At 42.5% G+C, this 14,852-nt stretch overlaps 1 protein-coding gene across 1 annotated transcript in view; it reads left to right on the top strand.

Annotated features, from left to right (window-relative positions):
- PIGT (phosphatidylinositol glycan anchor biosynthesis class T) overlaps positions 1–14,600 on the top strand; it is a 38,047-nt gene extending 23,447 nt beyond the window's left edge. Inside the window, exons 9-12 of the mRNA XM_077459172.1 lie at positions 3,121–3,321; positions 5,786–5,951; positions 9,667–9,750; positions 12,010–14,600. Coding sequence (XP_077315298.1) covers positions 3,121–3,321; positions 5,786–5,951; positions 9,667–9,750; positions 12,010–12,262 — 704 coding nt within the window. The 3' untranslated portion in view covers positions 12,263–14,600. The remainder of the gene's footprint in view (positions 1–3,120; positions 3,322–5,785; positions 5,952–9,666; positions 9,751–12,009) is intronic.
- Positions 14,601–14,852: the final 252 nt, after the last annotated feature.

Genomic DNA, 14,852 nt, shown 5'->3' with positions numbered 1-14,852 from the left:
GTGGGGGTATTGACTTCCAGTCACTAAAATTTTTTTCAGCAGAGATCCGAATCTCAAGTTTGTGCAATGCCTGAAACAGATTATAGTCACTGTATGTCTATCAATAACTGAGAAATTTGCTATTTCCATAGCATTTCAACAATATTTATTGTCACGTTTCCGTTAAGACATTCCTATGTCAGTTGTCACCTTCAGAGTGCCCCCTTACATCGGGTTTTTCAATCGGTGTGCCTCTTAAAGTGGTTGTAAACCCTTACAAACCACTTTGACCTACAGGTAAGCCTAGATTAAGGCTTACCTGTAGGTCCAAGAAATATCTCCCAAACCTATACGGTTTAGGAGATATTTGCCCGAAAACGGGCACCGCTGTCTATGGCGCATGTGCCGTAGACAGCGGCGCGCAGGCGCACTGAGCGTGGCATCATCGATGACGAATATGCCGCGCATCTCGGCTCCCATGCGCAATGCGCGAGAGTGGCGGCTTCGCCGAATGACAGCGGCAGAGCTGCAAGACCCCACGAGAAGATGGATGCGCCGAACTACAGGGGACAGCGGTGACTTCGCTGGCTCCTGTGTCAGGTAAGTGACACATAATGGGCTACTATGCGATGCATAGCAGTCCATTATGCTTTGCCTTTGCAGGGAATGAAAGAGGAAGTAAACCCATTAGGGTTTACTTCCTCTTTAAGTCAGGTGCCTGGATCAGAGTCCCCTCTTAAGTCAGTTGTTCCCATCAGAATGCCCCTTTCCATCATATAGACCCACCAGAGTGCAACTATAAAATCCATCCAAGTACACAGCATACCTTCAGTAGCCAGGCAGGCATGGGTGGGAACTGGGAGAAGGAACAATCTGCAGGGGGGCGTTGGCTGGGCTGAGAAAATTGCTACAAGGGGCAGGACACACGTGTGACATCACTGGTTGCTGGGACCACTTGTATCCCAGCAAAGGGAGGATTGCTGAGCAGCGGGTTTGAGTGCTGCAGACTGTCAGCCAATACTGTGGTACTCTCTTCTTGTACAAAATCTGGAAATATATATTATACATTATATTTAGGCTGGAAAAAAAGACAGAAGTCCATCTAGTTCAAGTTCTAGTTTAAAAAAAAATAAAATACAATCCTATATAAACAATTCTTCACTCACAGTTGATCCAGAGAAAGGTGAAAAACTCCAGCAAAGCATGATCCAAATGGCTCCATCAGGGAAAAAAAATTCCTTCCTGATCCCCCAAGAGGCAATCTAATATTTCCTGGATCAACTTTACCTATAAATATTAGTACCCAGGCGGCGATCTTCTTTTTTTTTTTTTTTTTTTTTTTTTGCGACATTATGACGGACACGTCAGACATTTTTGACACTATTTTGGGACCATTGTCATTTATACAGCGATCGATGCTATAAAATTGAGTATTGATTACGGCGTAAATGACACTAGTAGTGAAGGGGTTAATCAATAGGGGGCAGTGAAGGGGTTAAGTGTGTCCTAGGGAGTGATTCTAACTGTTAGGGGGCTGGGCTTTAACACACAGGACAGTGATCACTGCCCTCAATTCGAGAGCTGTGATCACTGTCTTATTATAAAAGCATCTCCCCGTTCTTCCTCTCCGTGACATGATCGCGGGGATCCCGGTGGACATAGAGTCCGTGGGCCCCGCAGTCACGCACCCGCCACACCGCTTCTTAAAGGGGACGTACCTGTACGCCCTTTTGCCTACCAGTGCCATTCTGCCGACGTACATTGGCATGCGCTGGTCGTCAGGAGGTTACATTCTAAAGTTTGGCGCCATTCCACGAGTGTCTTCAGTTTTAAAGTGTTTATTTACTAACTTCTTTTATATCTAACCAAAAAATTGGGTTATACACTATATTGCCAAAAGTATTGGGACGCCTGCCTTTACATTACCTTTTAATGGCATCCCAGTCTTGGTCTGTAGGGTTCAATATTGAGTTGGCCCACCTTTTGCAGCAATAATGGCTTCAATTCTTCTGGGAAGTCTGTCCACAAGGTTTAGGAGTGTGTCTATGGGAATGTTTGACCATTCTTCCAGAAGCACATTTATGAGGTCAGGCACTAATGTTGCACAAGAAGGTCTGGCTTGAAGTCTCCGCTCTAATTCATACCAAATGTTTCCTATTGGGTTGAGGTCAGGACACTGTGCAGGACAATCAAGTTCCTCTGCCCCAAACTCACTCATCCTTGCCTTTTATGGACCTTGCTTTGTGCACTGGTCCAAATAATTTGGTGGAGGGGGGATTATGGAGTGAGGTTGTTCAGGGGTTGGGCTTGGCCCAATAGTTCTAGTGAAGGGAACTCTTAAGGTGTCAACATACCAAGACATTTTGGACAATTTCCTGCTCCAAACTTTGAGAACCATTTGGGGATGGTCCCTTCCTGTTCCAACATGACTGTGCACCAGTCATATGATATCCTGCCGTGGCCTGATCTGTGATCGCAGTGTGCTCTGAATCCTGCACAGATTGAGGTAAAGAGCTAATTAGTGGCTCTTTACCCACATGATCAGCTGTGTCCAATCACAGCTGGTCAGGATGTAAACAGAAGTCGGTTATTGGCATTCCTTTCCGCAAGCTGACGGCATGAGGAGAGGAGTGCCGATATCTGGCTTGTGTAAAAGGGACATCTATAACAGCCTATCAATGCCAATCATTGCATCCTCATCAACACACATCAGTGAAGGAGAAAAATTGCCCGTTTGCAAAATTTTATAAAAAACTATTAGGTTTTTTTTTTTTTTTGTTTTTTGGTTTTTTTTGCTAAAAAATTAATAAATAAATAAAACAGTATTGATTAAATGCCAACCAAAGAGTCCTATTTGTGTGAAAAAAAATGCAAAAAATTTCACATGGGTACAGTGTTGCATGACCGCACAATTGTCATTGAAAGTATGACAGTAATGAAAGGTAAAAATTGGCCTGGGCTGGAAAGGAGTAAATGTAACCGGTAGACAAGTGGTTACAGACCATGATATAATCGCATACTACCGTTGTGGTTTTTTTTTATTTTATTTTATTTTTTTTTTTTTGATCAAACTACATGGAGTGCATTTGTAAAAATAATTAAATGTTTTTTATTTTTTATTTTTATTTTTTTCCCACACAGGCCAGCCACGGCCCCCTGTTTTTCATGCTGAACGCTATGTGAGTGGTTACGGTCTTCAAACTGGTGTGATCAACACCATGATTTACAACAACCACCCATACCGAGCCTTCCCTGTAATGATACTGGAGACTGTTCCCTGGTACCTCCGACTGTATGTCCATACACTGACCATCATCACCAAGGGCAAGGACAACAAGCCAAGTAAGTGTTCAAGGAAGTTCAGCAATAGCATTTATCAGATATCCACAATGTAATTATAGATTGTAGGTGGGTGACCCAGGAGTTAAATAATATGTTCACACTGTAGAAAAAGTGTGCATGGTAACCTTTTGATAAATGGAAAGTTAATTTTCCTGCTGTGTCAGTGCAAAAAGTATAACATGTCTCTGGTGAATAGTTTTTGATATCATTCTCAGTACATGCCATTTTAACCGCCTACCGCAGATTCCATGCGACAGACCGGCTCTGCTGCACTGGATCACGTACATGCACTTCCCAGTAGTCTGTGTGCCGCCCTGGCTGTGCTGTCTTTTGCAACAGCACAAGCCAATCACTGGGTCCTGGCTAATGATTTATGGCTGGAATCTGTTGAGCAATTGACGAGAGCTGTGAGTTGGTAAAAAAAACACAGAGCTCTCTACCGACAGTAGCGATGTGCCATATTATTTTTAATTTTTTTTTGCTAAACAGGGAGTAAAACCGTACATAGTGCACATAGTAAACATTGAAGGCACACGGTTAACTGCTAAATGTTAACCCCTTCCCAGCCAGTGTCATTACAGTGACAATGTATATTTTTAGCACTGATCACTGTATTTGTGTCACTGGTGATGTCATTGTCGGTTCATGTCAGATTGTCTGCCACATTATCGGTCACACTATAAGTCGCCGATCATCGCCATTACTAGTATAAAAATAAATCAAAATTCTGTGTATATATCCCATAGTTTGTAGACGCACAAACCAATCAATATACACTTATTGAGAATTTTGTTTTTACCAAAGACTTGTAGCAGAATACATTTTGGCCTAAATGTTATGAAAATTGGATATGCTTTATAGCAAAAAAAATAAAATAAAAAACCCAATGGTGATCAAATACCATCCAAAGAAAGCTCAGTTTGTGTGAAAAACTTTATATAAAATTTCTTTGGATACAGCATTGCATGACCGCGCAATTACCAGTTAAAGTAGCACTGTGCTGAATAGCAAAAGAATGGCCTGGTCATGAAGGGGATAAAACTTTCCAGGCCTGAAGTGGTTAACCACTGACTTAGACTGTCACCCTGTACATGCAAATCAAAATCGCCTTGTTACCAATCAGTGCCCTCCATATACAATATGTATGAAAGGTATAAGGCTAGGAGTAAATGATTGGCCATTAGATATTAGAATATGGAAATTCCTTTTGACATGTGTTGGTATTTTTGACTATATATATATATATATATATATATATATATATATATATATATATATATATATATATATATATATATATATATATATATATATATATATATATATAATCTTATGTAACTGCTAATTTTGTTTTCTTCCTCTCAAAGTAGGTGTTTTGTCATCTACTGCAGGGTCCCCAACCCCTGGGCCTGTTGAAGTGGTAGTATACCCCTTTTTGACATTTTTACCTACAGGTAAGCCTATAATAAGGCTTACCTATAGGTAAAATTAATATCTCCTAAACCTATATGGTTTAGGAGATATATTCGCCCTGCATGCAGCCGATGGCGTCAGTGACACATGCGCAATGAAGGTCCGGCGCATGCGTGGGAGTGACGTCATTGCGGCTCCACTCACAGTGCCAGAGCCACAAACCCGTAAGAAACGCAGAGGGGAAAATGTCGGCTCCTTTGGCGTTGAACGGCATTCGATGCGGGGACCTTGTTCTAAGGTAAGTATTTCATAATGAGCTTACAGGTTTTTTTTGTTTGCAGATATACAACCGCCTTGTTGACCAGACCGCACAGCAGGAGGTGAGCGGTGGCATCGGACTGTGATCAGACCACAGCCGCCGCTCACCTCCTGCTGTGTGGCCATGCCTGTGTGTCCTCTCCCAGCTCTTCCATCCGCCCCGGGCCGAAGCTATAATCCGGTCAGCAGGGCAGGAGGCAGAGGAGCTGCAGATTGGCATGGAGAGCTCCTCCCGCCCCCTGCCTTGCTGTTAGAATGACGTCTTCGGCTGGGCAGGTGGGTGGCAGCGCGGAGGAGCCGTGAGAGGTCACACTGACTGATCATAGGTAGGAGTCCTGTGCAGGAGATGCAGGAAAATGTGATGTTAGAGTGTAAAGGAGGGGAGTCAGACTGCACGGACGCTGTGATTGCTGAGGGGACTGCACTTTAGAGGGGCACTGTAATCATTACAGTGCCCCTTTACTGTGTAGTTCCCCTTATATCACAGTGCAGTTCACCTAATATCACAGTGCCCCCTTTACGTTACAGAGCCTTTCAATGTAAAGGGAGGCTGTGATGTGAAGAGGAACAGAGTACACTGGAACTGTGATATAAAGGGGCCACTGTGTTGAAAAGGGGGTTTGTGGTTTGAAGAGAGCTGAGGATAATTGGCTGCCATGAAACTGGTCCCTGGTGCCAAAAAGGTTGGGGGCCGCTAATCTACTGTAATCACAAATGATTATTCTACACCTAGGTTATATTCACTATGTACCTGCCAAGGATCGCCAGCGCCCCCATCTCCTTGAGATGTTAATTCAGCTGCCGCCTAATTCCATCACAAAGATTAGTATCCAGTTTGAGAGAGCTCTGCTGAAGTGGACAGAGTACCCACCGGACCCGAACCATGGATTCTATGTGAGGTAATCCTTAACATTGTAGACCCCTCTATGTAGAAAACCTTTTTTGTTTGTGTTCTGACCAAAAAAAATCTTAAGCTGACCCTAGACGGAGTGATTTTCTTTCTTGCAGGAAAGAAAATCGCTCCCCCCCCCCCCCCCCCCCCCCATCATCACAGTTGGTGTTGATGGGGGAATCCCCTCTGCAGAGCTTTTGCGTTCTCCTGGGTGGGCGTGGAAAGCTGTTCCTGATGGGAGTACACAATGATTATTGCTAGCGGTTATAACCAATGCTATTAATAATTGCATATAAAATCTATATATCTATAACTTTAAAAACATTATTATTATTTTTTTTTCCCAAAGTGGATGGGTTACACAACTAAACCTGAAATAGACGCGAAGATCTTCATTTGGGACTCTCATACAGTGGAGCACTAAATAATAATAAACCTATAAAGTGTACTCGGATATGCAAAAAATTATAGTTCACTGGATCTCAGAATGCATCCATATCAGTAAGGGTCCTTTTCACATGGGCAGATCTGTTTGATGGACTCCGCTTGCTCTGTGGGGATCGATCTGCAGGGGCATGACAGGTCAATCCCCACTCGCTGTGCTGAGATGGACCTGTCAGAGTCCCGCTCTCCTCTATGGAGAGATCAGATAACAGATCGCCTGTTCGTTTTTTCATCCGATCAGCCAGATGGATGGAAAATAAGGCCACCATCTGTCAGGATTTGGCAAACCGGATAGCAAGCAGGTGCCAGCGGACATGTCACCGCTGACATCCGCTGCTCCATAGTGCTGAATGGAGTGTCCAATCAAGTCCAGCTGAAAAACTGACAGGCGGACCTGATCGGAAAGCCCGTGTGAAAGGGGCCTAAATGTGTGTTCAAACAATGGGATTGATTTACTAAAACTGGAGAGTGCAAAATCTGGTGCAGCTGTGCATGGTAGCTAATCGTCTTCTAACTTCAGCTTGTTCAATTGGGCTTTGACAATAAAACCTGGAAGCTGTAGTTGAGTTCTCCAGTTGTAATAAATCCGCCCCAGTGTGTTCACAACATTCATAAAAGTGAAAATCCTGCTTGAAATATATCACAATCGGTCTCCAAATACGAACGCCCCACACTGTGAGCACATCCTTGTCATTCCACTCCACAGGGCTAGCGCTCACCTTCTGTATATGACCTAAAAACTAACATGCCATAATTTGTTAAAAGTATTGGGACACCTGCCTTTACAAACACGTGAACTTTAGTGGGCCCACCCTCTGCAGCTATTACCGCTTCAAATCTTCTGGGAAGACTGTCCACAAGGTTTAGGAGTGCGTCTATGAAAATGTTTGACCTTTTCTGCCAGAAGCACATTTGTGAGGTCAGGCACTGATGTTGGATGAGTAGGCCTGGATCGCAGTCTCCGCTCTAATTTATCCCAAGGTGTTCTGTTGGTTGAGGTTGGGACTCTGTGCAGGCCAGTCAAGTTCCTCAACCCCAAACTCGCTCATCCATGTCTTTACAAACCTTGCTTTGTGTACTGGTCCAAATCATTTGGTGGAGGGGGGATTATGGTGTGGGGCTGTTTTTCATGGGTTGGGTTTGGCCCCTTAGTTCCAGTGAAGGGAACTCTTAAGGCGTCAGCATACCAAGACATTTTGGACAATTTCACCCTCTAGGGCACATCGCACACTGGCTCAGAAAGATGAAACCGAGTGCCACATTCTGTAAAACTGTACATTTAATAAAACATTATCAAAAATCATTAGTGAAGTACACTGGAATTTTCACATAATAAAGAACTCACTCAAAAAAACTCGGTCTTTTGTGGTATTGGTAGATGAGGCTCTTTATCTTCTCAGATGGTAAAGCTGCCCCTTGGTAAAAAGCCTCCATTTTCTGTACATTCTTGGGCTGTCTTGCATGAACTGCAAGATTGAGATCTCCCCAGAGTGGCTCAATGATATTGAGGTCAGAAGACTGAGACGGCCACTCCAGAACCTTCACTTTATTCTGCTGTAGCCAATGACCGGTTGACTTGGCCTTGTGTTTTGGATCATTGTCATGTTGAAATGTCCAAGTACATCCCATCCGTGGCTTCCTGGATGATGATTGCAAATGTTTTTCCAGTATTTTTTGATAACATACTGCATTCATCTTGCCATCAATTTTGACCAAGTTTCCTTCGCCTTTTGTAGCTCACACATCCCCAAAAAAATCAGTGATCCACCTCCGTGTTTTACAGTAGGAATGGTGTACCTTTCATCATAGGCCTTGTTGATTCCTCTCTAAATATATAGCTTTTATGGTTGTGGCCAAAAAGCTAAATTTATGACTTTATGCCAGAAGGTTTGAGGCTTGTCTCTGTGCTGTTTGGCTATTGTAAGTGGGATACTTTGTGACATTTGCGTAGTAATGGCTTTCTTCTGGCGACTCGACCATGCAGCCCATCTTTCTTCAAGTGCCTCCTTATTGTACATCTTGAAACAGCCACACCACATGTTTTCAGAGAGTCCTGTATTTCACATGAAGTTATTTTGTGGGTTTTTCTTTGCATCCCAAACAATTTTCCTGGCACTTGTGGCTGAAATTAGTTGGTCTACCTAACCGTGGTTTGGTTTCAACAGAACCCCTTATTTTCCTCTTCTTAATTAGGGTTTGAACACTGCTGACTGGCATTCTCAATTCCTTGGATATCTTTTTATATCCCTTTCCTGTTTTATACAGTTCAGCTACCTTTACCAAGTATGTAAACTATTGATTAGGGTAATTTGGGTAGTTTCTGCTGTCATTATGATTTAGGTAAACACAGTTGATGATAAATGGTTTCAGCCAAACACTAAGGCCCCTTTCACACATGCGGACATTATGTCCATATTTCAGCCATCCGTTTGCGGATGAAATGCAGGCATACATGCATCCCTATGGGATAGTGGGTGTCTGCGGATGAACATCCGCAGACACCCGCTATTGTCCACCTCTGCAATTGTCCGATTCTGCAGACGGAGGAAAATCCTATTTTTCTATCCGTCTGCAAAGCGGATCAGATGAACACGGACAGACGTCCGTGCTCATCCGATCCCCCATAGAGGAGAACGGAGAGCTGACAGGGCAGTAACTGCACAGTGTGCTGGGACCGCCCTGTTATCCGCCGCCGGCTCAGCGGGGACAACGGAGCCATCCCTGCTGAGCGAGCGGATCATCACGGGGTGGATCATTACTGATCCGTCCCGTGTGAAAGGGGCCTAACCATGAGTGAAAGAAATGTTTGTGTTTATCATTCATATTCTCTGAAAAATGGCAAATAAATCATAAATTCTGCCAGGGTATGTAAACTTATGAGCACAACTGTACACCCCAATCCTGTGGAAAACCTTCCTGGAAAAGTGGCGGTCGGTAGAGCCAAAAAGAGGGAAGCCAACTCCATGCCATTGTTCTGAAGTTAGATATCCAACAAGTTTGACAGTCAGGTGTCCACAATCTTGCGGCCACGTTGGGGAAGATTTACAAAAACTGGTGCACTCAGAATCTGGTGCAGCTGTGTATGGTAGCCGATCAGCTTCTAACTTCAGTTTTGTTAAATTTAAGCTTTGACAAAAAAAAACATGGGAGCCGATTGGTATCTATGCAGAGCTGCACCAGATTTAGTAAATCTCCCTAATGTCTGTCTAATCCTATTCTGTATTAAGTTTATAATTTTTTTTATATTATAATATTTTTTATTTTTTTGCCCTGTTTAGCCCTTCAGTACTGAGTGTTCTGATCCCCAGTGTAAGGACCCTGAAAACAAACGAGCTAGAGGAAAGCCCACTTTTCTCCACACTGTAAGTATTTCACATGATTTATTACTGCAATGTGGGGGGGCTCTGCAAGGTGCTTTTTTTGTTTTGTTTTTTTCAGCCAAAATGGAGATTAGCTTTAAAAGGCACCTAATTTGGCCACATAAAAGTGTTTAAGGTAACTGCTAAAATTATGTCTGCACTACTTGTTTTTTTTAACCCAGGGTGCTTACAGGGCTTTGACTTTTATCCACATTGGTAATAAACTTGGATGTTAAGGGTGCAACTCCTCATGAGGTTCAAACGAATCCTAACATCTGAACATAATTTTGAAACTTTGACATGACTGCAACTACTTGTCTTCACCTGTGTACAGGTGAATTATAGCACAATTTTCTTCAGGACAAATTGGTTTTTCATTTGGTGTTAAATGGCATGTACACAGGCTGTAGTGGAAATCTCCTGCCTGAACTGTCAGCACTGGAGAAATTGTGCAGGTTATCGTGTAACCGTGGTATACGGATCATCCAAAAAGGTATATAGTGGGGTATGGGAGAGGGGTGGGTGAACAATTTTATTATATTTATTATATTACTGGGTTTAGTAACACTTTAAGAATATATAAAAACAACCGCGCTTAGGCAAAAAAGGGCAATAGGTATGCAGCCTACCCTGCTAGGTCCCCCCAAAGGGACTAGAATGTAAAAAAATATATAAAAAAACAAGAGTAATCTGGCGCTCCCTATATAGTGAGAAACGACAGTCCTATCAATTAAATATAGTAAATGGTTATGTGGATAAACCAAATAAATGTGATAGACAAAGTCTGAAAAGCGACAAAGAAAATACTAAGTCGCCTTACAGAGTGCTAAACTCCTTAGTTGCTAGAATGTACATGTGTCATAAGTGTACCATGTGACATACCAAATATTAATGTGATAAGCCGTGATATTCATTCAGTGCCAAAAGTAACACCAATAAATCACATAAAATATCGCATAATAAAAGAGAGAGTAGATAAATTATAAAATATATGCAAATGTGAGATAAATAAATGAACCAAGTTCAGATTATAATGTTCAAAACCATGCAATGCTAGCAAACGCCAAAACCAGTGGTGATTTGGTGCTCAGTGACTTCCTATTGCAGTGAACACAGGAAAATATCCAGGTGACTTTCGGTGCTCCCCCTGGTGGACCCCCACTCACATTAAGGCTGCATTTATGTACAGGCATTTTTTTTCATGACTTTCAGGTTGTTGCCTCATTTTTGAGAACTGATGGGGAATGTACCTAGGGGATAGAGTGGTGAGCGGTTCTAACCGGCCAGGTCTGTATCCTCATTATGGAGATTCACTCTCTCTATTTGACCTGGTGAACACTGATGTCCCTCAATGAGAGAGAAAATCTAAAATTTAGCTTTGTCCCCATAACAGGAGTTGAAGATAATTCTTCATTGGGGACACTTGCTCTGGTGACAACTAGCTGAAAGGGTGTTTCCCTCACTTTTTGTAGAGGTTTCCTCTTACTCTGTTATCCGTGAGACACAAAGAAAAACTTTACAAGGTTTTATCCACTTCCTATTCTCTATCCAAAATGGGAGCTTCTGGTACAGAAACGCCCTTAAAGCGGTGGTTAACTTTGTTTTAGAACTTGTACCTACTACGGGTAAGCTTACAATGTGATTTACCAGTAGGTACAATTTAATATCTCCCAAACGTTCTCCTAGCTGATGACGTCACCCACGCATTCGCTGATACAGAATGTGCTGTGGACTGCAGAGCACTGTGCTGTGATCAGGACTTTGGCGCATGCGCCTGCAGGGGGGGGGGCAGAACCCCCCCCCAAGTTTACTACCGCTTTAATTGGAGCCTAAATCAGAACTTTGCAAACAGTGCCCTGTTTTTTTTTTCCAATTCTTTATTTAAAAGAGCATATGATGATACAGAAACCTCAAACATGTCGAACAAATAGGTCATCACCACGTACAAGATCACATGTACGGACATCACAGTGACATCAATAGTAAAAACATATGAAATCTAGCTCAGACAGTGGGCTTAAAGGGTTAGCAAGTCTCCGTACACCTCTCACTTTTTTTTCTTTTAAGCGGTTACCACCGTTTTATTCACGAAATCGAAAGAGCAGGTATGGCCTAAAGGGCCCAGCAGCAAAGGAGAGAAATATCAAAAGTCTAGTAAAGTAACCAGTCAACACCTCTAATCACAAACGGTGCACTTTTTTAAAATCGGAAAGTAATCTTTCTTTGCTTCCCCACCCCTTTCTTTCATTCTTTACCTAACAGATTTCCATCATCGGACGGTTTCAGTTACTTCATGCGGTTGTATACAGAGCCTCTCCTAGTGAACCTGCCTACTCCTGATTTTAGCATGCCCTACAATGTCATCTGTTTGACTTGCACTGTAGTTGCTGTGGGCTACGGGTCTTTCTACAACCTTCTCACAAGGACTTTCCAGGTGGAGGACACGAAGCAGGGAGGATTGGTGAAGATGATTGCCAACCAAATCCGTAGGTTGCGCGGAGTGCCTCTTTTGTGAACATGACATTGCTCATACAAATGAATTATTCTGGGCTTTGAAAATTGTTGACCATCTGATCCATTTTGAATCTTGTGAAATCAGTTTCAGCAACCTATTGTCTGGCTGTAAAAAAAAACGAAGGTACTGTACTACACTGGAGGCTTCTTGATTGCACCGTGCCATATGTACGTAAAGAAGGAAGTTCTACTAAATACGTAACCGATTTTGGATTTTGCAACAAATGGTCAATCTCCTTCCCAAAACAGGTCACAGGGCCAGTAATCATCAGAGGCAAGCAAAGACTCAAATGTATGTGACTATGACAGGTCTCCTCTGCATCAGGTGACGACTGTTATTTGTTGTAAATACAGCTACCAGTAATCGGTAGCAAATGCTATTCTTGATCAAGCTGCAGCATTATTGTGAAAATTGCAGAATTTTAAAGAGACAGTCATTGGGATAAGGGGGCAAATGGCAGCAGGGGTGAAATGCCCGCACCTACAGCACTCACCAAAACCTTCCTGTTGCAACCAAATCCCTGGCCGTTCTGTCAGGCAAAGTTTCAGCATTTCTGACAGTGTCTGCCTCTTCCTGCCTTCTGCACATTTCTGTTGGTGAGGTTACCTGTTATTGATGATCAATAAAAAAAAAAAAAAAAAGGTATGGGTAAGGCTAAGCTGTAAGCTCAGACAATGCCTGAAGTTGCTGGAGCTTTTTCTGTTTGAATAGCCTGAGTTTCAGCATAATAGGAGGTTGTTAGGGAAGCTGCTGCCGGTATGTACACCTCTAGGTGCCTTCATTTATTTGTTTCAGCAGTTTGCCTCCCTTTTACCCCAGTGATAGTCTCATTAATTGTTGGTTTATTTTCCTTTCCAGGTACTTTATTTTGTATCAAAATGGATTGCACTGCTTATCTATTTTTTTTGGGTTTCTTTTTATGTTTTTTGTTTGCTTTATTTTTTATTTTATTTTTTTCTCTCTACACTATATTACCAAAAGCCTTGGGATGCCTCCCGCTACACGCACATTTGCTTTTACATAGTTGGTCAGGTTGGAAAAAAAAAGAAAAAACTCAAGTCCATCTAGTTCAACCAATAAATCATACAATCCTTCACCCACAGTTGATCCAGAGGAAGGCAAAAAACTCCAGCAAAGCATGATCCAATTTGCTACAGCAGGGGAAAAAAATAAAAATCCTTACTGATCCCCCGAGAGGCAATCTGACTTTTCCTGGATCAACGTTGCCTATAAATGTTAGTATCCAGTTATACTATGTACATTTAATAAAAGCATCCACATGAACTTTAATAGCATCCCAGTCTTAGTCCGTAGGGTTCAATATTGAGTTGGTCCACCCTTTGCAGCTATAACAGCTTCAACTCTTCTGGGAAGACTGTCCACAAGGTTTAGGAGTGTGTCTATCGGAATGTTTGACCATTCTTCCAGAAGTGCATTTGTGAGGTCGGCACTGATGTTGTACAAGAATGCCTGGCTCAGTCTCCACACTAATGCATCTCAAAGGTGTTCTATCGGCCTGAGGCCAGGTAAGTTCCTCCCTGCCCAAACTCGCTCATCCCTGTCTTTATGGACCTCGCTTTGTGCACTGGTGCACAGTCATGTTGGAACAGGAAGGGGCCATCGCCAAACTGTTCCCACATATATGGAAGCATGAAATTGTCAAAAAAATAAAATAAAATCCCCACGGCATAATTCCCTGCCCCCTCAACCAAATGATTTAGATCGGGGCACAAAGCAAGGTCCATAAAGACATGGATGAGCGAGTTTCAGGGGGAGAAACTTGACTGGCCTGCACAGTCCTGACTTCAACCCGATAGAATGCCTTTGGGATGAAATAGAAGTGGTGACTGTGAGCCAGGCCTTCTTGTCCAACATCAGTGCCTGACCTCACAAATGCACTTCTGGAAGAATGGTCAAACACTGCCATAGACACACTCCTAAACCTTGTGGACAGCCTTCCCAGAAGAGTTAAAGCTGTAACGGATGGGCCAACTCCTTATTGAACCCTACAGACTTAGGCTGGATTCACACCTATGCATTTTTAGTGCATTTTGCAGATTTGCACTACAGAACATGTTCCATAGGAAACCATGTTAAATGGGCTGTAGTGCAAATCTGCAAAATGTAAAAAGTACTAAAAATGCATAGGTGTGAATCCAGCCTAAGATTGGGATGCCATTAAACTGTGTGTGTGTGTATATACACGCACGCGCGTCAATACTTTTGGTAATATACTGTTGTTTCTATCTGTTTTTATATGCACACATTTTGCCCATGATGCTACAAAATATGTTTATCGGGTTTAAAAAAATAAAATAAAATGTCTGGTGCCCATTAACCTCTCACAACTACTTTTGGTTTGTATTAAACAATTCTTCATCATCGTTATTATTATTTAAATGGAATTAGTCTGCCTCATAGACTTTATATTGTGATGACTAATCCATTTAAATAAGGCATAGGGTCTGGAATAGCAGTACTGATACACTTGCATTTGGATTTACAGAGAGCTGAATCTCTTAAAGGAAGACATGAAGGTAAGCGCCATTCATACTGGGGTGTGTCCACTATATTTTATGCACCACAAAAA

Source organism: Lithobates pipiens, unplaced genomic scaffold (assembly GCF_037356315.1).
Source record: "Lithobates pipiens isolate NorthernLeopardFrog02 unplaced genomic scaffold, aLitPip1_a1.2 Scaffold_28, whole genome shotgun sequence".
Taxonomy (NCBI): Eukaryota; Metazoa; Chordata; class Amphibia; order Anura; family Ranidae; genus Lithobates; species Lithobates pipiens.
The sequence above is the reverse complement of the archived record's forward strand: the minus strand, read 5'-3'. Positions and strand labels throughout refer to the sequence as shown.